Raw genomic sequence first — 27485 nt, 5'->3', positions numbered from 1 at the left:
CTTATTGCCCCTGAATTATATACTTACACGTGGTTAAAATGGTAAGTTTTAGGTTACGTGTTTTTTACCACAATGACAACAAAAAAGATGAAATATGAGCTATATGCATTGGAAAAATAAGTGGAATTTCAAAAAGCATGCCCTAAATTATTGCCAAATATCCTTTGCAGGACTAGAACAGACACTGCAGAAGTGAGAGACCTATTGAATAGAGCTGAGAAAGGAAAGCAAACGAAGTTGAAACGATCAGTTAAAAGGATTAGAAAGAAAATGACAAATGTGAAAGGCAGGCAGAGGAGATCCAATACACACATAATTCATGTTATTGAAAAAGAAAACTGAAGTAATAGAACAGAAAATATATTTACAGATGTAATTTAAATTTTCTTCCAGAGAGACAAAAGTAAGAGTCTAAGAATTGAATAGATACTTCATGTCCAAGGAAAATTGACCCCAAAACATATTCTAGTAAAGTTATTGGACTTCAAAGATAAGGTATGCTTCAGGAAACCATGCAAAGCAACAAATAGGAGAACAATTAGCCTTGCCTCAAAGTCTCCACACCTGTATTTGACATTGAAAGACAGATGAGTAAAGTTCGTACAGTCCTCATGCAAAGAAAGTATGACTCAAGAGATTTTCACTCAGCCAAACTGTACTTTAGGCACAAAGGCAACATGAACATGTTTTTGAATGTGCAAAAATTCAGGAAATACAGGCTGGGCGCAGTGGCTCACACCTGTAATCCTAGCACTCTGGGAGGCCGAGGCGGGAGGATCACTCGAAGTCAGGAGTTTTCGAGACCAGCCTGAGCAAGAGCGAGACCCCCATCTCTACTAAAAATAGAAAGAAATGATCTGGATAGCTAAAAATATATATAGAAAAAAATTAGCTGGGCATGGTGGCACATGCCTGTAGTCCCAGCTATTTGGGAGGCTGAGGCAGAAGGATTGCTTAAGACCAGGAGTTTGAGGTTGCTGTGAGCTTGACCCCACGGCACTCTAGCCCGGGCAACAGAGTGAGACTCTGTCTCAAAAAAAAAAAAAAAAAATTCAGGAAATACATTTTCTAAAGTCCTTTCTTAAAGATTTTAACAGAGGATAAATGGAGAAAAGACACTGAGGGGCTGGTAATGGCCATCAAATCCATCTAAACATGTGACTAAGAATAAAACAAATGTGGGAATTATGGTTAGAGAACAAAATGTAAATATAAACTCTGACAGTGAAGGAGTGATAAAAGCCAATGAAAATCGAGTGAGAAAGAGACAGAAGGAGGGGAAGTAGGTCAGTTATGCTGATTTCCTCAATGTTTAGAGATCGTGGCCAGAAAATATTATTTAAAGCTGATAAATCAAGCACGGAGGTCTAAATATATTTATTTATATTTCAGAATATTATGGGAATACAAATATTTAGGTTACATATGTTGCCTTTGCCCTGCCCGAGTCAGAGCTTCAACTGTGACCATCCCCCAGACAGCGTGCACCACACCCATTAGGTGTGAATATATAAATGTATTTAAAGGCATAAAGGTAAAGGTTAAAGACAATATAATCGGAAACTAGGAAGAAGCTTGGAGCTGCTCGGACGCTCCAGCCACGGTCTCCGCTGCTCCTGTGCCCGGTGGCCCGGCCGCGCTGAGCTGTCGGGAGCCCTGGCCAAGGGGCAGCCCGGGCCTCCCGCGGGCTCCGGTGACAGGCCGAGGGCGGGCGGGGGGAGGCGTCGTTTCAGCCCCGGTCTCGGCCACCGCCGCCGGCCCTGGCCCCGGCATCATGAGCATAGACGTGGAGTTTCACATCCGCCACGATTACCCCTGGAGCAAGTTGCCGGCCACCGCGAGACAGGTACGGCCGGAACCTGGGGCAGGGCCCCCGACTGGTTCGGCCCCGCCCCATAGTCACCTGCTCGCGTCGCCCGCAGGTCCAGGGCCGGTTGCTCTTGGCTGACTCCTGCCCTTTCCCCTGCCTGGGTTTCAGGAAAACCGACCTGCAGCCCAGGGGTGAAGAGGGGGCGGCCGTGGGGGCATAGGGCCAGGATGGGGCCACTGCTAAATGGGATGCAATGGTGTCCACAGGACTCGCCTGGCGCCTTGGCCCGCAGTCTCCATCCAGCAGGCGTCTGCGATAGAGATTTAAAACCCAGTTCTTAACCTCCAGAACTTCGGGAGGGTGGGAAAGGAACCAGAAACAAATGAATACGATACAGGGTGATAGCAGCTCCTACGGACCTTCATTATAGTATATGTAGGAGCACAGGGAGGAAGGAATTGTCCAGGCAGAGTTGGGAGGATGTGTAGAGGAGGTATTTAAATAGGGCCTTGGAGAACGAGTAAGAGATAAGGGGGAATATAGATTTTTCCGGGGAAAGGAAAGTCATTTAAAAAAGCTTGGATGAGTGAAAGAACATGTCTCGAGAGTAGCAAGTGACTGAATATCAACAGAGTTTGGAGGTGTATATATACTGATGTATTTGGAGGTGGGGTTTTGGGAGTCGGTGGTAACAGATGAGGCTGGAAAAGTAGTCAGGGTCAGACTTTGAAGGGGAACGCATGCTTTGTTTTGCTGGACTTTATCCTGTAGACAAGATGGGTTTATTACTAGGTTTAAACAAGAGAGTGACGTGAGATTTTTCAGAGTTAATGCTCAAATTTTGGAGTGTTAGTTTGATTCAGTATTTAGTGGATATTTATTGAGTACCCGCCAGGTGCTATGTGTCTTTCTAGGTGCAGGTAATTTGCAGCAGTCTACAAGACAAAGACCCTGCCTTCATGGAGCTTACATTTACATTATGGAAAGATAGGCAGTAAACAAATAAATGAAAAAACACAGAACATAGCAGGCGGTATAATAAAGAAAATAAAAAAGACAATATAATCCCTATAATTGGGTATCATGAAGAGGGCATATATGCTGACTCCATCACGTTTACAGAATAGTGTCAAAAAATATGCTCAGGAACATCCTAGGAAAAAGTGCAAGCTGTGACAAGAGAATCTAACTGTATTGCAAATGTATGACACAACCTCGCTGATGGGTGGGGGAAAAAGGTGCTGATCTAGTAACTTTGGAATGAATGACGTCTGTAACATTAAGAGCAATAGGAACTGCACAAAAGCGTGGTACACTAGGAGATAAGGTTGCTTCCCACAGGACTTTCGGTTAACAATCCTGAGTATACATGTATACTGGAATTGAACAATCATATAAATGGATGGTAGATACTAGAAGCCCAGTTTCTCACTGTTGGAGTAGGAATTTACCTACAAAATAGTGGAATGCTAGAATAATTCATGTAATGAACTAGAGTTGGAGACATCAGTAATAACTCATTTTACTTAATACAGATGATACATATAGAAATACTTGTAGATATGTGTATATAAACAGGTTAGTACATGCACATATATTTCTTTTCTCTGTCAGCTGAGAGGGCCTAAAAGAAACAATACCTCAATAGCAACAAGCACACCAAGGGCTTAGATCTTGGTTTCTATTAATAACATCATTCTTCAATAAAAAGAACCACGGATCAGGGGGAAATGCTTGATTCTAGTACTGAAGCAGGACATATACAAGATTAGGGTGGTGCATCTTGTAGTGCCAGAAAGTAAGGAATTGTTAAAAAAGAAAAACTCACGTTGATGGGGGTGTGTCAAAGGAACACAAGAGCCAACCGAAAGAGCTCGCAATGGCCAAAGCTGGAACTATCTGAGCAAAAAAAATATAATACTGTGTTATAACACAAAGTACAAAATAAATGTATATGAGTCCATACTGATATAAACAACCGATTAAATAAATTAACAAATGGACGAGAAGAGACAAATCTCCAGTGCAGCATTTCAAATTATTATAGTTATATAGATTACTGCATTGAATTCACACTGATTAACTCCAAGACTGGAGGAAAAACTGGCTTTTTTGGACTTCCTGAGAGTATGACTACTTTCTTCAATATGTCACCTTCCAAAGGGTAGTTTTAACTATTTTTGATATTTGCCTTATATGCTGATGGCTGGCTTTAGGGCCTTAGCCTGAAGATGGGACTTCATTGCACTGTCAGCCTGTAGAGCCAACCACAGGGCCATACACAAGGCAAGGCTCCTTGTTTACTTTTTAAATAGTCATAATGGTGCTTTATGAGGTGCCATGTGGTGTGATATTTCCGCAATCATTTTGTGCTGAGATTGACACATTTACAGGAAGGTTGGTCACTGGTGCCAACTCAGCAGACACACTCCACCTCCTTCCCAAACAAATCTCCTGCTTTGCCTCCTCTCTCTCAGCCCCGCCCCATACAAACTTCTGATCATTGCTTTATGCCTCTGCCCTCACCTGTTACGTTCACGCCCACTGTCTATTCCACTTTAAACCCATGTCTCCCTATTAATACCTCCCACTAGCATACTAATGATTACGGTTGCCTGACACAGAAGTGACTTGAAACCCAGCTCTCCTATAATAGCCACGAGGACCTGGCTGTGTTTCAAGCCCAAATAACATAAGCCAAATCACACACTCAGCGGTGAAGGCATTTTTCAAGTCCCCACCCTTGTGTGAGTGAAGGTGGAACAAAGGAGATGACTACATTCCCCTTCACTTCAGTTTCATTTCTTGATTCTTCGCCAAGCCCCAAACCTCCAACTCTACTTCTTTTGTGATGTTTCCTCTTACTTAGGAAATGCTGAAGAGGAGGACGGGGGAATATGTTGTTTTAAACAGTTTGGGACTTTATCCTGTATGCATGGAGGGCCACTGAGAGGTTTTTAACGAGGTCAGTTTCATAGTTTTGTCTTTGGAGGTAAGTTCACTCTGATGGCAGAGATGTGGGTGTACTCAGTGTCCCCTCCAGGAGAGCAGTGGTCTCTCTGGGCACATCTGGGTCAATCCAAAGCTGAGAGGAGCAGAGCTAGGGTATCTTAGGGTATTAAGACACTAGAATAAAGGCAGATACACAAGCTTTGTGTGTTCTGGCCTAAAAAGCAAATTGTATTAAATCAGCCATGCTTCCTAATCTTTGTCCCACCCTGGTGAACATAAAAGGATCACCTTGAGGGAACTCGAATAATTCTAAATGGAGCTTTGTGGATAATAATTATTTACATTTTCCATATATGATATTCTTATAAAAATGAAAAATAAAAATAATATATGATATATGAGAAGAAAAATAAAAACAGTATTTTAAATATCAAATTTGTATAAAATTTTCTGATAACATGTCTGTGATTTTTTTTAAATTTATTTTTTTGAGACAGAGTCTCATTCTGTTGCCCAGGCTACAGTGCTGTGGCATCAGCCTAGATCACAGCAACCTCAAACTCCTGGGATCAAGCAATCCTCCTGCCTCAGCCTCCTGAGTAGCTGGGACTACAGGCATGTGCCACCATGCCCGGCTAATTTTTTTTTCTCTGTATATTTTTAGTTGTCCATATAATTTCTTTCTATTTTTAGTAGAGACAGGGTCTCGCTCTTGCTCAGAGTGGTCTTGAACTCCAAGGATACGCCTGCCTCGGCCTCCCAGAGTGCTAGGATTACAGGCGTGAGCCACCACGCTCAGCCTGTGATTTTTTTTTAAAATGAAAAACTAGAGCTTGCTTCCTGGAGTCTAACTTTTTTATATCAAGTTTTATATTGAAAATACTTCCTGCACGTGGTTCCTGATCAAGACATTTTAAATGATAATCTCTTCAATTTTTGACAGTCATCATGGAGAAAAAAACATTTTTGATACAAGAAGTGATGCTAAAATGTAAAGCCATATTTTCCTGTTTGTATTTTTATGTATGATTTTGTATAGACATATATCATACACGTAGATATGAGCACACAGCTTGGTGTGCTACTGGACTAATTTTCGCAAACATCCAGTACCAGCGCCCAGACCACGAAACAGAAGATACCAGCATCCCTGAAGCCCCATTCATGCCTTCTCCCAGCAAATACTCTCGCTTCCCTCAACAAGGTAACCACCGTGCTGACTTCCGTAAGTGGAATTTATACAGATAACACTTTTTTTTATTCTTATTTCAGCATATTGTGGGGGTACAAAAGTTTAGGTTATGTATATTGTCCTTGATTCCCCCACCCCCCGCACCCCGAGTCAGAGTTTCAAACGTGTCCATCCCCTAGACAGTGCGCATGGCACTCATTATGTATGTATACATCCATCCCCTCCCCCACCCACATCTGCCCGACACCCGATCAATGTTATTCCTAAATGTGCTCTTAGGTGATGATCAGTGAAACCAATTTGATGGTGAGTACATGCAGATAACACTTTTTTGTGCCTGACTTCTTTCTCTCAACCTTACATTTGTGAGATTAATTCACACATCATTTTGTATGGCAACAGTTCATTCATTCTCAAGACTGTGTGGGATTTCATCTTGTGGAAACACCATAATTTGCTGTCTAGTCTCCTGCTGGACATTTGGGTGGTTTCCAGTTTTTGCCTGTTGTGGTTGTGTGGCTATGCACACTCTTCTACATGTCTCTTTGTGTGCCTATGCATGCAGTTCTGCTAGGTCTGTGTATGGGCGTGAAGTTGCTGGGTCATGGAGGACAGGTGATTCCAGCTGACATTCATGCCAAAAGTGCAAAGTGTTCCAACTGTTCTACATTTTTTGCCAACATGTGGTATTGTCAGTTAAAGCCATTATTTTTAACAATGATTCATAAATTTACAGCAGTCGAAATTATACTTAAAGGATTAACAGCTCTTTTCTTCCATTAATGATAATACAATATTGACATTATTTTCTGATGAGAGAGATGAATGTTGGAGAAGCCCTTGGTGAGGCTAACCAAGACCTCCTCCTAATCAATATCGTTTGTAGCTGTTTCCATCGGAAGAAGCTAGTTCCTTGTGGATTCCAGAGGGAAAGAACGATTGAATGATCATTCTCTTCTTTGGCTGCCCTATCAGATACTTAAAGGTTTCTGGGGGAGGCCATGCCTCTTTCTACCCAAGGGACACGTGAAAATGATGCCCTGCACAATTTCTTACGCTATTCCCAGCGCACTTCTTCATTCTATCATTTATTTTCCTGGTAGTGTGGGTATAAGGCATCTTGTAATACTGGCACGGAAACTGAGGCTCCAAGGGCGTACAAGTGATCTCAAAAGATTACAGGGGCAACGACAGGGGCAGGGTAAATTTCCTGACCCACCACTCAGCGCTTTTCCTATCAGGAGACAAGGGGGTGTTGCTGCCCAGTTAGCATACTCTTTAGCCAGAAGGCTTTTTAATTTTTAGAAAAATCAGAGCCTGACCAGTGGCCCCAGAGCGATGAAGAGAAAGCAAGTGACCGCGTCTACAAAGTCTAATTAGGGATCCTCAAGCAAAAACTCTACCCGCGTTTCTGAAGCTGCCCGACTAGGCGATCTCCTGGTGGCACCTGCCCCGCCAAATGGGCAATGAGGGGCTGCATTTGGGCGAAGAGGGTTTTGGGCAAAGCGTCTGGATCAGCCCGGCGCTCAGAAGGACTGGTCTGCGAGGGGTTCGGCACGGTACCCCCGTGGCAATGCTGGCCCTTCAAGAATATCCCCTGCCGCCAGAGCGCGGGGTGCGGGGCGACACTGAGCTGGCTCAGGCCATGGAACTTCCTACCCTGGCAAGGTGCTGGGCCAGCTCGGGCCGGAGCTCTCTAGAATTAGAATTGGGGGTGTTCCAACTCTGCCGCCCACGGAGCAGGGACGCCGCTCGATGCTCGGCTCTCGATTGCTCGAGCCTGGCGGCGGCGGGCGGCGCACACGACGGCTGGGGCTCTGCGCTCGAGGGGTCGAGCCTGGCCCGAACCGGCCGCGCGGCGCACTGGGCGGTGACCCCGGCGCCTCGGGCGGGCGGGCGGAAGAGGTCGCGGCTGCTGGCGCGGGGATGTCGAGGAGCTCGAAGGTGGTGCTGGGCCTCTCGGTGCTGCTGACGGCGGCCACGGTGGCCGGCGTGCATCTGAAGCAGCGGCAGGACCAGCAGGTCGGTGTCACGTGACCGTCTCTCCCTGGCCTGTGCGCGGCGGCGGCCTCGGGCCTCCTGTGGTTTCTGCCCGCGTGGTTCGCACATTCCTCCTCGTGTCTTTTCTCCTCAGTCTCCCTTCTGCCCGGCGACTGCGTGGCCCGGAGCCGCCACGCATTTGTGACTGCGGCGCAGCGGCCGCCCGGCTGGGCCCTGGGCTCCGCGGCTCCCCGCGGCGTGTGCAGCCCGGAGGGCCAGGGTATCCCCTGTACTAGCGGCTGGGACCCCAGTGCGGGGCGGGCCTTGCTCCCGCGAACGCACGCTCTTGGGGTGCCCAGCGGTTCTGTTTTCAAGTCACAGCCAGTCTGCAGTGAAGCCACCTTTCAGCATCTCACTTGGGTCGTTAGAAAGTATTGATAGAAGGCAGGCAAGGGCTTTCTTTGGGGTGCTTTCAGCAAGATACTGGCCTCTTCCCCACCCCCAGGCCCAAGGTTGGGGCTAAAGCCTAATGTGTTTAAGTGCTAATGATTTTATCCCGTGGTAAAGGAGGCGCCCCTATACCCACCCTCCGTGCCTTTTGTATTTTTTTTTTAAATGCACGCTTTGCTATGGAAACTGTAGACTCTGGGAATGATACCAGCCTCCAGATTTTCTTTTTGGTGCTTTTATTTCTGGAAATATACGTGACTCACTGATCAGTGACTGACCATCTATTCTGTCTCTCGCAGTTCATATTTTCTTTTTTATTCAAATTGGCAAACGTTTTGTGACCACTGTATGACCAGGTACCTCACTGGGTACTTGGGAAATACAAAGGGAAAGAAACAAAGGTGCTGCACAGTCTATAAATGATTCACAACAGTGCTGAACGTTGAGTGTGCGAACGGGCAAGTAGGTCGTTGGTGAGCTTTCAGAGAGCACCTTGACAGTTGTTGGGGTTGAAACTAGTTTGCCCAGGGTGGAAATAATGAACTGGATGAATCAAGAATAAACAGTCTTTTCTTGATTTGCCTGTCCAGAGCTTTGGGCTGTGCTGTGTTTGGTATACAGAGATGAAGTAGATGGGGTCTTTGTCCTGGGTGTTCCCAGTCTGTGGAAATCAGAGGAGAGGAAGCCTGTGATGATAAAAGAATTTTGAGGAGGGGGATGGAATGACTGATGAAAAGGGCACAGAAGAGATTGGAGATTTGGGTTTAAAGTGTGGTTCTAAGAGCGTAGCTTTTGTAATAGTGGACCGGAGACTTCCCCTTCTTAGGAGGAAAAGGAAAAAAGATAGTGATCCCGAGAAAACTTGAGATGGAGTAGAGGATGGTATGTCAGATGTATTTCTGAGGTCCGTAAAGTCAGTGATTTTTGAAGAGAATTAGGTAGGGATGCGTTAGAGCTTGGTTCTGAACCCTAGCTACTCATCAGGTGTTCCTGGGAAGTTTTTGCTGTGTGACTAAGGCTTGGCCCCCACCCCGTACAAATTAAGCCAGAGTCTCCTGGGGGTGGGGGCCCAGCGTAGGTATGTTATAAAGTTGACCCAGTGGATTTTAACACACAGCCAAGGTTGAGAACTATTGTGTTAAAGAGTGAAAAAGTGGTTATTTGGAAGTTAGAGATGAAGAAAAGATTGACCAGAATAACCTGCGTTTATTTTACCTGTAGTCCTTCAATAGGAGCTTACATTCTAGCAATGGGAAATAGGACAAATTTGATTGACACAGTAGGTTTACCAGAAGGTTCAAGGAAGCAAGAAATTAATGATTGTTGTTTCCTATCTTCCATATGCCAGGTACTATATTAAGCACTTTATATACATCATCTTTAATCCTTACAGTAACCCTGCAAAAACCAAATAGTACTATATGAGGAGCCAGAATTCTAGGTGTTAGGGTTGTGAAGAGGTTAGAATAGTGAAGAGGTCTTTGGAAGTTATTATAGTAAGGGAGGCAGTTTAGTAGCTAGTAAGAGGAGTGGTTAGTAAGGTAGTTAAGTGGAAGTCACAGGAAAGATGTGCTAGGCAATCAGCATAGACATTGAGACCTGGAGGAAGATCTCAAATGATGGGATGGAGTGCAAGATTATACGCATATGCTAATGTCTCTGAGAGGGAAGGGTAGGATCAGGGAGGCAGGTGTGGAAGGAATGACTCCAGTGGATGGTATGGGCTTTGTGTGCTGGAGGGTATGAGCACAGGACAGGAAAGACCTGAGGGGTGAGAGGACTGAAATAAGCACCTCCATGTTTGTCCCTCTGGGGATCTTGTCAAGGGTGCAGCGTTCAAGAAAATTGGGTTTCAGCTATCAGTCCCAGGACTCTTAAATTTCCCAGGTCTCTCATAATAGTGAGTGAAGCTATAGGCCTGCAGGAGGTCCAGCAAGTAGGTACTAGGTGAGTTTTTAAAAATAGATATGATAATTGTTAGAAAATCAAACATACCCAGGCTGTGGGGCCCTACCCTTGTTAATTTTACCTCATAAGGCCACTGTTAAAAACTTCAATTAGAGTGTTGTGTGAGCTATAAACTTTAAAATATTAGTTATTAGTAATGACTGAATGGATGTTTTTAAAAGTCTCGTCTTAGGTGCCAATTCTACGTTCTGGAATTCTTTACTTGATTTTTTTAGTGCTTATCAAGGTAACCACCATTGATGGGTCTTTGTTTCTACCTCTGGTAGTAGCATTCTTTGTTTTTCTTTCTCTGTCTGCTATGTAATTTTTTTTTTTTAAGAGACAAGATCTTGCTCTATTTGTGGTCATAGCTCACTGCAGCCTTGAACCCCTGGGCTCAAGTGATCCTCCTGCCTGAGCCTGCTGAGTAGCTGGGACTGCAGGTGTACGCCACCATGCCCAACCAATTTTAAAATTTCTTGTCGAGATGGTGTCTGGCTATGTTGCTCAGGCTGGTCTCAAACTCCTGGGCTCAAGTGATGCTCCCGCCTCTGTTATATACTTGATTAATAATTTTGTATGATTTTTACTTTTTCACTTTACATGCTAGAAGAAGCCAGGTTCTTTATTGTATCCTTAATAATTTGTTCAGATTTTAGTAACCCCCTTTTTTTTCCTCTTGATGTTTATTGTTCAGCTAGGATAATTGCTAACAGGAGAGTAGTTCACAGTGCTGCCATAGTAACTCATCCAGTTTTTATTTTATCTTATTATTAATTATTTTTGAGACAAGGTCTCACTATATCGCCCAGGCTGGTCATGAACTGGCCTCAAGTGATCCTCCCACCTAAGCCTCCTGAGTAACTGGGACTACAAGATTACAGGTGCAAGCCACCACGCCTGGCTTTGTCAGATTTTTAAAGCATCAAATATCAATTAAATTTTAAAATTCAACATGGTGCCAGCTTTTTCTTTTTTGCTATTTCACATTAAGTTTTCTGTACTAAATGTTCAGGAATGTCTTAAAATATGGTAAGAAGTCATTTCAGTAATAACTGCACGCTACCAAATTTATTTGATTGCTTCTTCGTTGCATTTTATTACATTTTACATTTGTACAGAAAGTTAAAATAGTAATTGGGTATTTGGAATCTGAAAGTTTTAAGTGTATTTTGGTAACACTGTTCCTTGGATTTGAATGGCACAAGGATGGGAACCACCTGTTCTGGGTGTTACTGAAATCTGTTTCTTACGTTTTTAGAGGCTTCGTGACGGAGTGATCAGAGACATTGAGAGGCAAAATCGGAAAAAAGAAAACATTCGTCTTTTGGAAGAACAGATTATTTTGACTGAGCAACTTGAAGCAGAAAGAGAGAAGATGTTATTGGCAAAAGGATCTCAAAAAACATGACTTGAAATGAATATGAAATATCAGTGGGACAGACAACACTGAGTGTGTGTGTGTGTGTGTGTGTGTGTGTGCTGATGGAGAATAGCTTAGTGATATCTTGACTTTTTTTTTTTGTCACTGTCCTTTAAAATTTGATCAAATAAAGGACAGTGGATCATATATTCTAAATTACTGCTTTATAAATCCCTTGTGTCTGAGTGAAGGTATGGGCAGACACTCTTCTGAAGAGTTTCTGTCTGTGTGATCCTGGTAGAAGCCCCTTTAAGTTCAGTGTCCAGAGCTTAGGATTGTTACTGAAAAACACTTCTGGACTTGTGAGAAGGAAGGGATGGATAGTAACATCCACTTGAGTAGTCTGATAAGTCGGCATGATGATGAAGCCACCAGAACATCTACCTCGGAAGGGCTGGAGGAGGGGGAAGTGGAGGGAGAGACCCTCCTGATTGTTGAATCAGAGGATCAGGCATCGGTGGACTTATCTCATGACCAGAGTGGGGATTCCCTCAACAGCGACGAAGGAGATGTGTCCTGGATGGAGGAGCAGCTGTCTTACTTCTGTGACAAGTGCCAAAAATGGATACCAGCCAGTAAGGAGCTTCTCAATTCCTTTGATTTGTCAATTCCTGTGTGAAGGTTTGTTTTTCTAACTTGTGAAAGAAACATGAATGTAAAATAGATGCAAATAAAAGGATAATTATATTTATTATTTACTTGATCAACTATAAATTTATATAAAACATAGACACATTTGTACTAATAAAAATTGTCAACCTCTATCACATTGGTAAATTAACATTCTTGATGGTAACTCAATAAAAATAAGAAAATTGGAAATCCTGTGTTGCATAAAGAATTAGCCACATTTTTCTAACACAATCATATTATAGATTTGGGGCCAAATTCTAGTGTCAGTGTAGAATTAATGTTCAAGTTCATAAAAATTACTCCTTTAGTTAACTTACATGGAAAACTGCTATTTATACTGCAGTGAGGTCAGAGTTGGCAGACTGAAGGTGTTTTGTGCCCTTTTCCAGGACGAGTCTTTTTTCTTATTTGCTGGTCCCCGTTATCTGCTGGCAAGGGACACATAACACGCAGGCTCCCTCATTGCCTCAATCTTGCTATTTGCATCTGCTAGCTTCCTGGCTCTTGAGGAGCATGGCTTGGCAGCCGTCATAGGATTCATACCAAAACAGGATTTTTCCATTAGGCAAGAGACTGGTAAAGACATATGTACTTTGTGTATAGATTTCGTAACTAAGAGAACTTTATATATATGTTACTGTGAAATGCGTCATTTTCTGGTATGTGGAAATGTTTTTGTTAAAAGGGGTTCAACTATTCAAATTAATAGTAACATCACAGAAAACAAACCTAGAATTTACTACTTATTAGCTAGTCTTTGCTTCTGAGCTATCTCTTTCTGCTTGTTGATTCTGGGTTCTGCCTGAGCATCTCATGGTTTTTCCTTTGTCCTCACAGGATAAATTATAAACCTCCCTTTGTGGTCAGGCCCCTGCTAACTTTAGCCTGTTTTATCCCCATACAGACAACTTTGCGGTGAGGGCAAACTTTTTATTCTCCACAAGCAGTTCTTTCTTATCCCTAGGACTTAGCACATTTTTGTTTCCTCTCTGGAATGTGCATCTCTACAGCCTCCATGCCCTTCCCCGTACACACAGGCACCCTTCTTCATCTGGCCAATTTCTAATCGTTCCCCCCATCTTCCTAATATAGGTTGGGCACTCCTCTTATGTGCCCTCACATTGCCCTGTGATACACATCTCATTCTACTTCTGTGGTTTTCATGCCTCACAGAGCTTCAGCATCGCCTGGGCAACTTCAAAAAATGCAGAGGCCTAGGCCCTGATTAAGAGATAGATTCATTTCGTCTAGGGTAGACACAGGCATATTTAAAAAACAAAGCAACTCCTTGGGTGATTCTGATGGAGAGTGAGGATGGAGAATTGCTGTGCTGTTGTGATTACCTGTTTTCTTGTAAACCTGTGAGAGCAGGCACCATGTTTGTCTTGAAAGTTATAGTCCTGATTCTTAGCCCAGTGGGTGGCATGTGGTGGGAGCTCAGATATTTGAAAGAATATGTGAAGAGACCTGCCTGTAGGAGTCAGAAATGTGACAGATGGAAAATCCAGTTAGAGCAATAATACCTGCTTTTCCAGTACCTTTCTCCTAAAAGTTAACCACAGATCCTAGTGGGCACACACTTGATGTTAGAAGAATAAAAATCTTTCTTTATTCCCTTCCTCACCACAGGCTTGCTCTGTGGGTTGGCTGAAAAACAAACAAACAAACAAAACTTGGGAAATCTGGTTGATAAACTAATTAGATCTTTGGGTTACCACTGCTGTAGATACCTATGATGTGACTTTTTGTTTTTCTCCTAGGTCAGCTGAGGGAACAGCTCAGTTACCTTAAGGGTGATAATTTTTTTAGGTTTACTTGTTCCGATTGCTCAGCAGATGGCAAGGAGCAGTACGAAAGGCTGAAGCTGACATGGCAGCAAGTGAGTAAAAAGCTCTCTCTAGAGTCATGAGGGTGATCCTCCAAGGGATTTGTCGGAATGACTATCGAGAGTGAGAAACATGTATGGGCTTTTGCATTGTATTGAGGGGCACTTTTTATTTTACAATGAAAATTGGATACCGATTATGTGGAGAAAGGAGTTCTTGGTGAAAAATACTCACTGCTAACTTAGTGAATTGGGTTTGAGATTCTCGAAAATCTCACATGATTTCATTGATATGTAATAACAAGCTCTGATTATAATTGAAAATGAAGTTCACATTTTTCTGGTAGCCATTTTTAGAACAGTAAAACCATTTTTTAAAATGTGAAGATGGCTATATTGAAAATAGATTTAGAAGAAGTAATGTGACTGATTGCAAAAACTAATATAACCCAGCTTTTCTGCATTTGATCTCAGAGATGTTTGAATATTTTTTGTTTGATAAATCCTTACGTTCACTTTTAACCATCTCCAATACCAACACCCGACTTTAAGCCAACTATAGCCTAAACAATAGCTTTTTACTGATCCCCAGGTTATGTTAAATTTTTTTGATTTTGTTTTTATATTAATATGTGTAATATGTATAATGAGGTACCAATGTATGTATATTTTTTAAGCTCAAAAAACAGATAAATTGTATATTACTCAGTTTTTTATGTTCATTCATTGAACAAATACTGAATGCCTATAATGAACCAGGTGCTATTCTGGTCTGGAGACTACTGTGGTGAGGGAGCCAGCTAAGGCCCTTGCCCCAAGGCAACTGACATCAAACTTTTATTTTAGATAATAAACATAAATAGGATAATTGTCCATAGCACTTTTTGCTTTGAAGAACATAAACAGGGTAATGAGAAGATTTTAGATTATACCACGTGAGCCACTTACAGTGTTCCTTGTAAATTGTAGTTGCTTTAGCAGCCTTACACTGTTATCTTAATTATCAGTGCTTTATTAGGACATGTAATGAAATCTGTCAGTGGTGAATTTAGGAAGCCTTTTTTGACATACCTGAAAATGAAGGGAAGTTTTTATTGAGGGTATAGTATTATGCATGTTGTAATTGGGATATTTATCTCAAAGTGTCCGTGGGATACTGTGTCTGGGCAAGGTCATATTAATATTAATAGATTATTGTTATATGTGCACACAGATTTGTATTTGATTTGCAAGTAGTTTCTCATAAAAGCTGTAAAATGGAAGAAGAGCAAATATGTGTAAGTTGTATTTTCAAGAATTTGAGTTTTCTGTAGAGATTCTTTTTAAAAGAAATTTGGCATTTGTCTATATTGCTCAGAATATATATATTGGTTTAATGGGCATATTTAATTAGACTAACGTAACTTGCAAATTATTTTGTCACTTCCAAAAGACATACACATGGTGAATAATAACCTGGTAGGATGAAGCGATAACTTAGCTCACACACATCTGGTTCTAGGCAAACTACTGACCTGTGTTTCCAGTTGTATCTGAAAAAAGCCCATCTTTCATTGAAGATCTGAAAGATAATCAGTTTGTCTTGAATAGATTCCATTGATGAAGTGTATTGGAATGTGGGTTTTCTGTCTTGTTAAACTTTGTATTTGTTGATTTACCAAAGTATAAGTAGAAATGCTTGTACACAAAATCATATTTTGTGTTATAAAATACTCATGGTAAAGAGGTCTGGTTTCCTGACTGAAAGGCCCCTTCCTGTGTCCTCTACCTCCTTGGTGACCCTTGTGAACAAGTTTGATGTATAAGAGAAACTTTATGGAACATTTGGGAAGAGGCTGGGTGTGGTGGCTTATGCCTGTAATACCAGCACTTTGGGAGACCTAGGTGGGAGGATTGTTTAAGATCAGGAGTTTGAGACCAGCCTGGGTGACAGAGCAATACCCTGTCTCCAAAAAAAAAGAAAGCATTTGGGAAGGATAGGGAGTTTTTACATTCTTGTCCTGGGACTCATTCTTATGTCACAAATAAAGATACCGTGATCTGTGCTCACTATTTTTCTAGGTGTTCTTTAGTGGACACTGAGTGTCTGCTAGCCGTGAGCTAGGCCCTGGGGATACCTTGGTCCACAGTGCTGGCTTCATTACTGATGAGCTTGGTCTAGTAGCATGAGAGCAGAAAACTAAACGAAATTCATTCTTTTAGATCACAGATTCCATGAGAGGAGAAAAAACAGGTTCTTTATATATTAGTATATAGTGTGCACAGAAAATTTAAGTGATGAGAAGTTATTTTCAAATAAATATGTGAATTTTAACTTAAGTAATGAAATATCTCAATATAAAGGAAAGTACTAGAAATAAAATAACAGACAAATATCTACCACTGAGATTATCAGTGAGTACATGTTTCTGAGGTACTCTCAGAATCTGAGACGGGGCAAAACTCAGTCTTAATTTCCTTCCTTCCTTCCCTCCCTCCCTCCCTCCCTCTCTTTCTCTTTCTTTTTTTCTTCCCTTCCTTCCTTTCTCCCTCCCTCCCTCCGTCCTTCCTTCCCTTCCCTTCCCCTCTTTCCCTTTCCCTTTCTATCTTTCCCTCTTTCCCTTTCCCTTTCTATCTTTCCCTCTTTCCCTTTCCCTTTCTCTCTTTCCCTCTTTCTTTCCCTTTCTCTTTCCCTCTTTCTCTTTCCCTTTCTCTTTTTCTCTCTTTCTCTTTCCCTTTCTCTGTTTCCCTCTTTCTCTTTCCCTTTGTCTTTCCCTCTTTCTCTTTCCTTCTTTCTCTTTCCCTCTTTCTCTTTCCCTTTCTCTCTTTCTCTTTCCCTTTCTCTCTTTCTCTTTCCCTCTCTCCCTTTCTCTCCTCTCCTCCCCTCCTGTCTCCTTCCCTCCCCTCTCCTCTCTTCTCCTCTTCTTTCCTTTTCAGCAGTCTCACTGGTGTTTCCCCAGGTAGAGTGCAGTGGGGCCATTATACCTCACTGTAACCTCAAGCTCCTTGGCCCAAGTGATCTTCCTGCCTCACTCAGCCTTCTGATTAGCTGGGACTAGAGGCATGTGCCACGTCACCTCGCTAATTTTTTCTATTTTTAGTAGAGATGGTGTCTCGCTCTTGCTCAGGCTGGTAATTTTCTTAAAGTATTTATTGAACAGTAACTTTTTTCAAATTGTGATGAAATATGCATAACATAATTTGCCATTTTTCAGTGTACAGTTTGGTGGCATTAAATCCAGTCACACTGTTGTGTAACCATCCCACCGTCCATCTTAGAACATTTTTATCTTTGCAAAATGAAACTATACCCATTAAACACTAACTCCCCAGAATATTAACTATTTAAAGGAAGATGTTTGTTGGCTGGTATAGACCCGATACAAAAATAAGTGAAAGACATTTGAAAAATCTGTTTATGGGGTTAATTGTGTGGTAGACTGCAAGTATTACAAGTTTAAGGATGGGGGAAATTGGAACTTGGCTAGTGAAGAAGCATCAGAATTACTGGGCCTGTCTGTGTGGCATAGTCGTGGGTCTTCCCACAGGACCATTGGGGATTTGGTGCTGTGAACACATGTCGGGGCATTAACTGCAATTTACTAGACTCCTAACAGCTATGGGATGCACCTTATAGAAATAAGGATTAAGGATTCTTTTCTGGATTCTCTGTTTCTTTTTCAATTTCATTGGCCCAAAAATAAGTCATGATGTTTATTAGGTTGAAAACATGGTTTTGATTAGCTCCTATAGTTTTGTCCATTTACATAAAAAATTACATAAATAAAACATCTCTATGAATATAGATGCAAGGAGAAATGTCTGAAAATGCAGTCACTGAACTTTTGATGGATTTCAAGTGATTTTTCCTTCCTCCTTTGCTCTTTTCTGTATTATTGAAGTCTTTTACAGTGAGCATCTCTTATTTATATTTCTGAAAAATACCTCCCCATTTGGGGCCATGAGTTCCTCCTCTGTAAAATAACAAGCGTGGACTAGATTAGGAGTTTGCACACAGCTCTGGGGGTGTCTCGGTGCCTTCTGAGAATGGGCTGAGTGGCCAGGCCTTTCAGTTCCCTGCCCCATGCCTAATGCTGATTTCATCTGAAGAAAGGTTTCCACGGTTAACAATGCCTAAATCACTGAGTAGATGGTGTCTGACATTTTTAGCTCCAAAATTTAGAGAATCTTGTTTTTACTCTCTAAAGACCTTAGAAAAGTAAATATGCAGGGGTCATTTTAAAAATATTTAATAAAAGGTAGCTCCATCAGTCAGAAAATGCTGGCTGAAGTAGGCACCTGCTGGCCGAGTAGTTAGCCCTTCCTTTAGGGCTGCATTGTATAGGGTAGGGGCAGTGTTTGAGACAATGCCTATTTATCAACTGATTGAACGGCAACTCTGTTGTAACCATCAGTCCAAGTACACATCAGCCCTGTATGTGTTACACCTACATAACAGCTGCACAGAATTAAGTGGATTAGTAATGCCTAATGAAAGGAAAAAAGGCAGTAAAATTCTACACCGCTAATATTCCAAGATATTATACATTCCTTGTATCCCATTCCTACTGGGAATATAAAACAGAACAAACTTTCCCCCCTCAAGATTAACATCCCTAATCACACTGTTCTCCCAGCCCTTGTTTTGTTTGTGTTTCAGGTTGTCATGTTGGCAATGTACAACTTGTCTCTGGAAGGAAGTGGACGTCAAGGTTATTTCAGGTGGAAAGAAGATATCTGTGCTTTTATTGAGAAACATTGGACTTTTTTACTAGGGAATAGGTAAGGTGATTTTTAAAAATATTATACGTGAAGGAATATTTAAAGAATGAAGTATACAAGATTTAAGACAGCCTAATGTAGCCCTGTTAGAGATTTAGAATATTTACTTGTGGCATTTACAAAGAATTTTTGAATGCCAGAAAATGTTTTTCCTTTAAGTTAAAAAAATTTATGAAAAATCAAAGTGACAGTGTATATTTATTAGAAAAGTGTGGGTTTCCATACTTCTCTCATTCTACTTCCAGAGATAGTGTTGGTTCTACTGAGCATGATGTTTTTGAAGAGATTCTTAGAATGTTAAAAAATAGAGAGTTTGATAAGTAACTATTTAATTGAGGAGATAGGATTATTATGTTCTTTTAAGCTGGTCTTGGTGATGCACGCCTGTAGTTCTAGCTACTCAGAAGGCTGAGGTGGGGAGGATCACTTGAGCTCAAGAGTGTGATGCCAGCCTGGGCAACATAGCAAAATCCTATTTCTTTAAAAAAAAAATTCAATACCTTATAGGAGGTCAGGAGAAGAAAAATAATGGCAGTTACTGACTGCACTCATTTAGATTGCTCTTAGTGGGGTCTTGTGTTATTAGTAGTTTTTGTTAACTCTGGAAGTAGTTTTTATTTTTTGGTATTTTCATATTGCTTAGCAAAGTCTAGGCACATTAATATGCATCTGGTTTATTTGTTAATTACTGTTTTACTGTTTTCATAACTGTGCTTTGATTTCACTGCTAGCATTCCTCCATGGTTGCTACTTTGGTTCATCAGACTTAGAGATGCCAGAGCACAGACATTGAGACCATATGTTTTAGCTAAAAGTCCATGTGGATCTAACAAGATTTTTATTGCTATTAGGAACTAGTGAGTTTGCTATTACATTAGTGAATTTTGTTTGATATTCTGATTGTTAGTTGTTGTCTGAAGTCCCATGTGAGATTCATAAGTCTTGCATAATTAGGTCAGTGAAGTCACGTCAGAGGCTCTGATTACTTCAGGTCAGAGCAAGAAGTTTGTACCTGTCCTCATTCTGAATTCCCCACAGCCTCTGTTTCTTCAGATGCTGAGAAATCACAGCTTTGCTCATGTTACTGAGAGTACAAAGAGGGCAGCTGAAAGGAGGGGTGACCTTCTGAAGGCTTTGGGAAAAAACATTGAATAGATTCAGCACATTTTTGCAAAAGAGGTTGTTTTAGTTCTTGAGTTATTTAGTGATGCTAAGAAAAGAATTGACACTAAAACTGGTTCTTTCTCATAAGGAAATAAAATCTGTTGTTTTAGTTTAATGATTCAGTGCTATTTATGGAACTTAATATACCCCATTTATAAGGGATAAGAAAGGGAAAAAACTGATAAAATTAGATCTTGGAATGTATTCATGAACTCTCAGTGCAGTTCTTTTTAGTGCATTATCTTCTGGAAGAAATTTGATTAAAATTGCCTGTTTTTAAGGATATTGCTGGATTTTAACAAGTTGTTCATTTGTTTCATTTGTTCATTTCTAGAGCATGTTCTGAGAGGAATCAGCTGAGCCTTAGCTGCTAAGGCTTTTTCTTTTTAACACTCAGATGCAAGGCATTAATTACTCTCCAGTTTCTGTGTAGTTTAACCATTCAACTAGTGGTTTTTGGCCACATTGGTGTATCACCTGAATTATTATTTACTTAATCTCCTATTTAAATAAAAAAAAGTACATTTATTTTAAAAATAAACTTCTCATCACCATGGTAAATGGGAAACCCATATCATTTGCCATAAATAGAATGTAACTATAATAATAAATACACTAAAAATAAAACAATGGTATTAAATTGTAGCTGGATCCCATGGCATGTAAAAGGAATCCGAGGCTTTTTTTTTTTGTTGGTCAAAAAGGGAGGTTTCAAGTGTTAGTGAGAACATAAAGCAATAAACTTTCTCCTTGGTCTAACCAAAAGGAGTGAAAGAGAATTAGAAATCACTCTGTGTTTCTTTGCCACCTGGTTTCCTGCCACAATGCTATTCTTCACTTTGGGGACTCCACTTTAAACATCAGTGATTGGAAGAGTCACCTGAAACCACTCACCCTACGTAGGTAACACTTTTTCAGACATCTCTGTGTATGAATGTTTACAGGATCACTGTACCCCAGGGAAGCTGTCTGTGAAGAGCATTTATATTTAAGTTAAACTTTTTTCTTAGCTACTAAAGATTTTAATTCTTCTATCCATAGGACATACTTTAAATTCTTAAAAATGATAACCATTTCTGATTTGTCACAGAATCTAAGAGAATAGGATACTATGTAATGAGTTTCTAAATTTGAACACATTCTCTTTTGGATGTTTACAGGTTTTTCTTTTATGCCTTTAATGTGTTATTAAAATGTAAATATATGGAGTTCCTTAATCTGTTGATATAACTATTAATTATATTGATTAATTTTTAAATGATAAACTAAAGTTGCATTTGTGAAATGATCCCAACATGCTCATGATATATTATCTTTTTATATAATTCATAATTTGGCTTCCTAATATGTTGTTTAGAATTTTTGCAACAAAAATGCATTTTAGCATTTTCTCTTCTACTACTTTTTTCATTTTTATTCAATGAATGCAGAGGCATTCAGTAAAATTCAAAATTTGTATAGGATAAAAATTTTCAGTAATTAGGAGTATATTAGATCTTTCTTAACCTAACAAGTACCACAAAATCTTACAGCAAACATCATAACTAACTGTGAAACTTTGAAAATGTTCCCTTTAGTATCAGGAGGAAGACAAAGATGACCATGACCACTTCTCAAAATTGTATTTTGAGTCCCTATTAGAATTATAAGGCAAGAAAAAGAAACAAAATGTGTAACAATTAAAAAGGTAAAAACAATCCTTATTCTCAAAATATGATTATCATGATGTGTATGTTAAACATCAAAAGAATACAAATACATCATAAAAATAATCAGAGAAGTTAGCAAATTTTTTGGTAAACAAAATCAATACCCACAAATCAGTCACATTTCTGTACATGACAAACCAGGTAATTATAATACAAATAAAAAGAATATAAAGTATCTTGGAATAATGTGAGAGAAACTATGCATGCTCCTTATGGATATAATAATAAAGCATTTTGAAAGTGTTGAAAACAAAAATGTAAATATATAAAGGTTTATTTAGGGCTAACCTAAATAATTTTATGTACCATTGTAGAAACAAGGTAAAAAATATGAAAGCTTAATTGCCATTGTGTGTGCTTTTACAATCTTGGTCTTGAATTCTTCCAGAAGGTACAGTTTTGACTAGTGAAGTACAGTTTGAATACTTTCTTCCAATTACCATGTTTTTCTGATTTTAAGATGCACAAGTTTTCAAATTTTGACATCTCTGACAGCTGCATATATCTTACAATTGATGGAATGTCATAATTTAATTGGTAGCTAGTTCTCTTATTTGTACATAAAATGGTGTATCTTGAAGGTAACGGGTCTTAGAATTGATGAAATGTGATAGAATACATTCATAGTATTTACACTTCAGAAAACTATAGGATCCTGGGAAGATGGCAGAGTAGGAAGCACTAGGAATGTCTTCCTACCTGGACAACACTTGTACTGGCAGATTCTGACTAATGTTAACTACTTTGGAACTCTGGAGTCTAATGAAGGCTTACAACTCCAGGGGAAGGCTTGGACAGTAAACTGTGGTTAATTTTGGTTAATTTCAGCTCTTAGCACAGTAGCAGCTACCCATCCTTCCATGAGGCCCTAGGGAGGGAACTGTGCCTGTGTTCCTAGAGCAGTATTCACACAGCTTGTAGGATCCAGGGTGGGCAAAAAGAACCCTGTTGTCCATATATCAGGGATCGGTGCTCTGATCACTGATTGCTGCTTCTGATCACAGAGGTGCAGAGAGGCAGCAACCATTGTTGTACCTTTCCCCATTATTGTAAAAATGGGGAAAGAAATTGAATAGACAGAGAAACAATGGTCAAAATCACTAATCATTAGGAAATGCAAATTGAATCTATAACAAGATACTACCTCACACTTGTTAGGATGGCAACTATCAAAAAGCAGAACATAGCAACTGTTGTGAGGACGTGAAGAAATTGGAACCCTTGTGCAGTGTTGATGGGAATGTAAAATTGTACAATCATTGTTGAAAACAGTGTGGTGATTCCTCAAAAATTAAAAATTATCATATGATCTGGCAATTTCAATTCTGGGTATATACTCAAAAGAATTGAAAGCAGGGTCTCAAAGAGATATTTATATATCCATGTTTATAGTAACATTATTCATAGTAACTAAAATGTGGAAGTAACCCAAGTGTCTAACAGTAGATGAGAGGATAAGCAAAATGTGGGGTGTGTGTATATATATAGTAATAATATAGAATATTATTTGTTCTTAAAAAGGAAGGAAATTCCTGGCACATGCTACAACATAGATGAACTTTGAGGACGTTATGCTAAGTGAAATAAGCCAGTCACAACAAGACAAATACTATATGATTCCACTTATCTGAGGTACTTAGGATAGTGAAAATCATAGACACAGAAATGGTGGTTGTCAGGGGCTGGTGGGAGGGTAGAGTTGGGAGTTACTGTTTAATGGGTCTTGAGTTTCATTTTTGTACAATAAAAAGAGTTCTGAAGATGGAAGGTGATGGTTGTACAACAATAGGGAATGACTTAATACTGCTGAACTCTACACGTAAAAAATGGTTAAGATAGTAAATGTTATGTATAATTTACTTCAATAACAATTTGGGGTAAAAAACTATTTGAGACATTCATAAATACAGTATTTGCATATGCCCTGGCAATAGATTTATTCTGTTCCATACAAATAGTATTTTGTTGTATGTCTGTGCTATGATTTAGCTGGCTATATTAGTTTGCTAGTGATGCCTTAACAAAGTAACACAAACTGGATAGCTTAAACAACAGAAATTTATTGTCTCACAGTTCTGGAGGCTAGAAATCTGAAATCAAGGTGTTGGTAGGGTTGGTTCCTTTTGAATACTGTGAGGGAGAATCTATTCCGTGCGTCTCTCCTAGCTTCCATTAGCCTGGGGTGTTCATTGGCTTGTAGATGGTGTTCTCCCTGTGTCTTCACACTGTCTTCCCTCTTTACACATCTCTCTCTGGCTCTAAATTTCCCCTTTGTATAGGGACAACAGTCATGTTGCATTAGTGTCCAACCTGATGACCTCATCTTAACTTGATCACTGTTTCCACATAAGGTCATGTTCACAGGTACTGGTGGTTAGGATTTCAACATCTTTGGGAGGACACAATTAAATCTGTAATACTGGCTGCGAATTTTATGAACATTTGGGTTATTTATGGCTTTCTTCCATATAAGTCAACCTGTGAAGCATAATGTGCATGTATCTTTTGTATTTTTGTGATTAGAAGTAGATTTGTGGGGTCACAGGATACACACAGTTTTGATATATATATTATGAAAGGAACCTCCAGAAATTATACACCAGTTTATATTCCCACCTTCAATGCACGAGCACACTCTAAATAACACACTGGTTTTTAAAATTTTTTAAGTCTTTGACAGTCTTTTTATTATTTATTTATTGTGGTAAAAAACATAACAAAATTTACTGTGTTAACTATTTTTAAGTGTATAGTTCAATAGTGTTAGGCTACAGTCCCCAACCCCTTGGCCGCATACTTGTTCTGGTCCATGGAAAAATTGTCTTCCATGAAACCAGTCCCTGGTGCCAAAAAAGTTGGGGACTGCTGTACTGTTAAGTATATTTACATTGTTGAATATAGATTGACAGATGTGCAGAACTCTTTCCATCTTGCAGATCTGAAAACTCTATACCCATTAAACTACTCTCCGTTTTCCCCTCCCCCCAATTCTCGGCAGTCATCATTCTAAATACTTTCTATTTCTATGAATTTGACTTTTCTAGGTACCTCATATATGTAGAATCATCCAGTATTTGTCTTTCTGTGACTGGCTCATTTCACTCAGCATAATGTCCTCAAGGTTTACCTATGTCGTAGCATAAGACAGAATTTCCTTTAATTTTTTTTTTTTTTTTTTTGAGACAGAGTCTCACTCTGTTGCCCAGGCTAGAGTGCCGTGGTGTCAGCCTAGCTCACAGCAACTTCAAACTCCCAGGCTCAAGTGATCCTTCTGCCTCAACCTCCCGAGTAGCTGGGACTGTAGGCGCTCACGTCCACGCCCAGCTAATTTTTCTATTTTTAGTAGAGATGGTCTTGCTTTTGCTCAGGCTGGTCTCGAACTTCTGAGCTCAAGTGATCCTCCCCCATCAGCCTCCCTGAGTGCTAAGGATTTCCTTTAATTTTAAGACTGAGTAATATTCTGTTGTATCTATATATACTACTTTGTGTTTATCTATTCATCCTTAGACGGACATTTGGGTTGCCTTCATCTTTGTCAGTGTTTTTGAGAAACTGAAAAGCAAGCTCCCTTTGTCTGTTGGGCAAAATAGGAGATTTCTCTTGTGAATCATGACCTTCTAAAAAGGTACATGAAGAAGCCAGGTACAGTGGTGCATACCTGTAGTCCCAGCTACTTGGGAGGGCTGAGGCAGGAGGATTGCTTGAGCCCAGTAGTTCAAGACCAGCCTGGGCAACATAGCGAGACCTCGTCTCTAAAAAAAATAAAAATAGAAAAAAGATTTAAAAAAAGATACATTGAAGGAGAGTGGTTCTTAAACCTTTTGATCTCAGGACCCTTTTATACTCTTAAACATGATCTAGGACCCCTAATAGCTTTTGTTTATGTTAGGTATAGCTATTGATATTTATCATATTAGAAATTAAAACTAATTTTGTAAATATTAATTCATTTTAAAAATAGTCAACCCATCAGACACTTGAGTTTGGCCAACTATACAAAAAAAAAAGGAAAAAAAAGAAATGAAAGAAAAAAGAGTTGACCCATTTCATGTTAAGGTATTTTTATGAAAAAATGTTATTTTTTCCAAAACAACAAAAAAAAAATAGGAAGACAAGTGCCATGCTTTTTATTTTTGCAAATCTCTTTAATGATTAGCTTCTAGAAAACAGTTGGATTCTCTTATCTGCTTCTGCATTCATTCTGTTGGCTATCACATGTCATGTAGCTGCTGATGGCTAGGGGTGAGAAAGCAAGTAGAATGGTTTCTACCCTGATCTCATCCCTTGGGTAAGAGGAGGGCGTTTGGAAAGGTTAGAAAAGGGTGAGAATGTGGGAAAGGTGCTCTGGGACTAACAGGTTGGGCGTGGAAGCCAAGGTGTCATTCTCCCCATCTCAGAGTGCTCATGCCTACTAAAGTTTATTTTTTTTCTGTGCCTTCTAGTACATCTTTCTTCTCAGAATCCTTTTCCTTTGCCTTTCCAGCAATATTTTCCAACTATTAGACTGGCTTTCTTGTGAAATACTGACTTTTAGAATTTCTGGTAATTGATTTATGTTTTCAAGGTGGGGAAATAGAAGATTTGCCTTGAAGAATTTTCAATCCTGAATAGTTGACAGCTTGCATGTTTTGTTACTTTGTTGTGAGGCATATGCCTGTTTGTGGAACATACCATGTAGTTTTGTTACCACTCTAGTATATCAGGGCAGGTAGGAACAGACTGAGAGATACATCTGGTTCCTTGGGTAAAATGAGCTATTTATCAGGGCTGATGATTAACTTGTATCACAAAATGCCCAATCCTGGAGTTATATTTCTTGTTTACTTTATTTCTTGAGAGCTCTATTTAATTCACATATAAAGGCAACTTAATTAAATTTAGCCTGTAGAATTCCATAATCATGGTGATTGCATGAGAAGTATTTTATGTTCTTTGTATTATTTCATTTAATCCTCATAACAACCCTGTAATGTAAGTTCTATTATCCTGATGTTACAGGTGAAAAAATTAAGCAGCTGGAAGGTGATAGAGCCAGGATTTGAAGCCAGGCAGACTCTAGAGCCTCTCTCCTGACTCTTACACTCTGTTTTTTCAACAGTTGGAGGTTCTATGGCATATCACACCCTAGGAGTTACAGAGAGTATTCTTTGAGTGTATTTTCTATATAATGATCAAATTGAAGTGCCAGTAATTTTTAAATTCTTAAACTCTTTAGGAAAAAGACTTCAACCTGGTGGAGCACAGTAGCAGGCTGCCTCAGCGTGGGAAGTCCCATGTACTTCCGTTCTGGTGCTCAGGAATTTGGAGAACCGGGATGGTGGAAACTTGTTCACAACAGGCCTCCAATAATGAAACCTGAAGGAGAGAAGTTGTCTGCCTCTACTTTGAAAGTAAAAGGTACTGTTGTGAGAACAGTGCAAAAGGTGCTGGTTCCACCAGAGCCAAGCAGATGTGAGCTTCAGAGACAGTCCTGCATTCACCAGGCCTAGCTCGTAGGGCTCTCTGGAGCTACTCTGCTTGGCAGTTTTAGGGTGATACTTTTCTTTGTGTGATGTAAATAAATACTATATAAAAACATCAAGTTACCAGTTTTACAGATTTCCTTTGGTATCTGAAACGTTCAGTGTTTTCAATCTAAT

General features: G+C 40.0%; 2 protein-coding genes across 4 annotated transcripts in view; both read left to right on the top strand.

Annotated features, from left to right (window-relative positions):
- The first annotated feature begins 7781 nt into the window (after positions 1-7781).
- LOC123622609 (protein PET117 homolog, mitochondrial) lies at positions 7782-12576 on the top strand. Its single transcript, XM_045529111.1, has 2 exons — positions 7782-7976; positions 11593-12576. The coding sequence occupies exons 1-2, from the start codon at positions 7881-7883 to the stop codon at positions 11740-11742; spliced, it is 246 nt and encodes an 81-aa protein (XP_045385067.1). The 5' UTR covers positions 7782-7880; the 3' UTR covers positions 11743-12576.
- KAT14 (lysine acetyltransferase 14) overlaps positions 11766-27485 on the top strand; it is a 35629-nt gene continuing 19909 nt past the window's right edge. The window contains exons 1-4 of one of the 3 annotated variants that reach the window (XM_045529108.1): positions 11766-12329; positions 14148-14266; positions 18852-18973; positions 27062-27243. In XM_045529108.1, coding sequence (XP_045385064.1) covers positions 12071-12329; positions 14148-14266; positions 18852-18973; positions 27062-27243 — 682 coding nt within the window. In that variant the 5' untranslated portion in view covers positions 11766-12070. The remainder of the gene's footprint in view (positions 12330-14147; positions 14267-18851; positions 18974-27061; positions 27244-27485) is intronic. The other 2 variants (XM_045529109.1, XM_045529110.1) reach the window with 2 other exon arrangements.

This window comes from Lemur catta, chromosome 17, assembly GCF_020740605.2.
Source record: "Lemur catta isolate mLemCat1 chromosome 17, mLemCat1.pri, whole genome shotgun sequence".
In the NCBI taxonomy this organism is placed as follows: Eukaryota; Metazoa; Chordata; class Mammalia; order Primates; family Lemuridae; genus Lemur; species Lemur catta.
Note: the sequence above shows the minus strand (reverse complement) of the source record. Positions and strands in the feature narration are given on the sequence as shown.

What these genes read in the sequence shown, in the direction of transcription:
- LOC123622609 (XM_045529111.1), top strand. Translation starts at nt 7,881, where the DNA reads ATGTCGAGGAGCTCGAAGGTGGTGCTGGGCCTCTCGGTGCTGCTGACG. An exon ending in AGCAGCGGCAGGACCAGCAG is followed by an intron (nt 7,977 to 11,592) that starts GTCGGTGTCACG and finishes TTACGTTTTTAG; the next exon opens with AGGCTTCGTGACGGAGTGAT.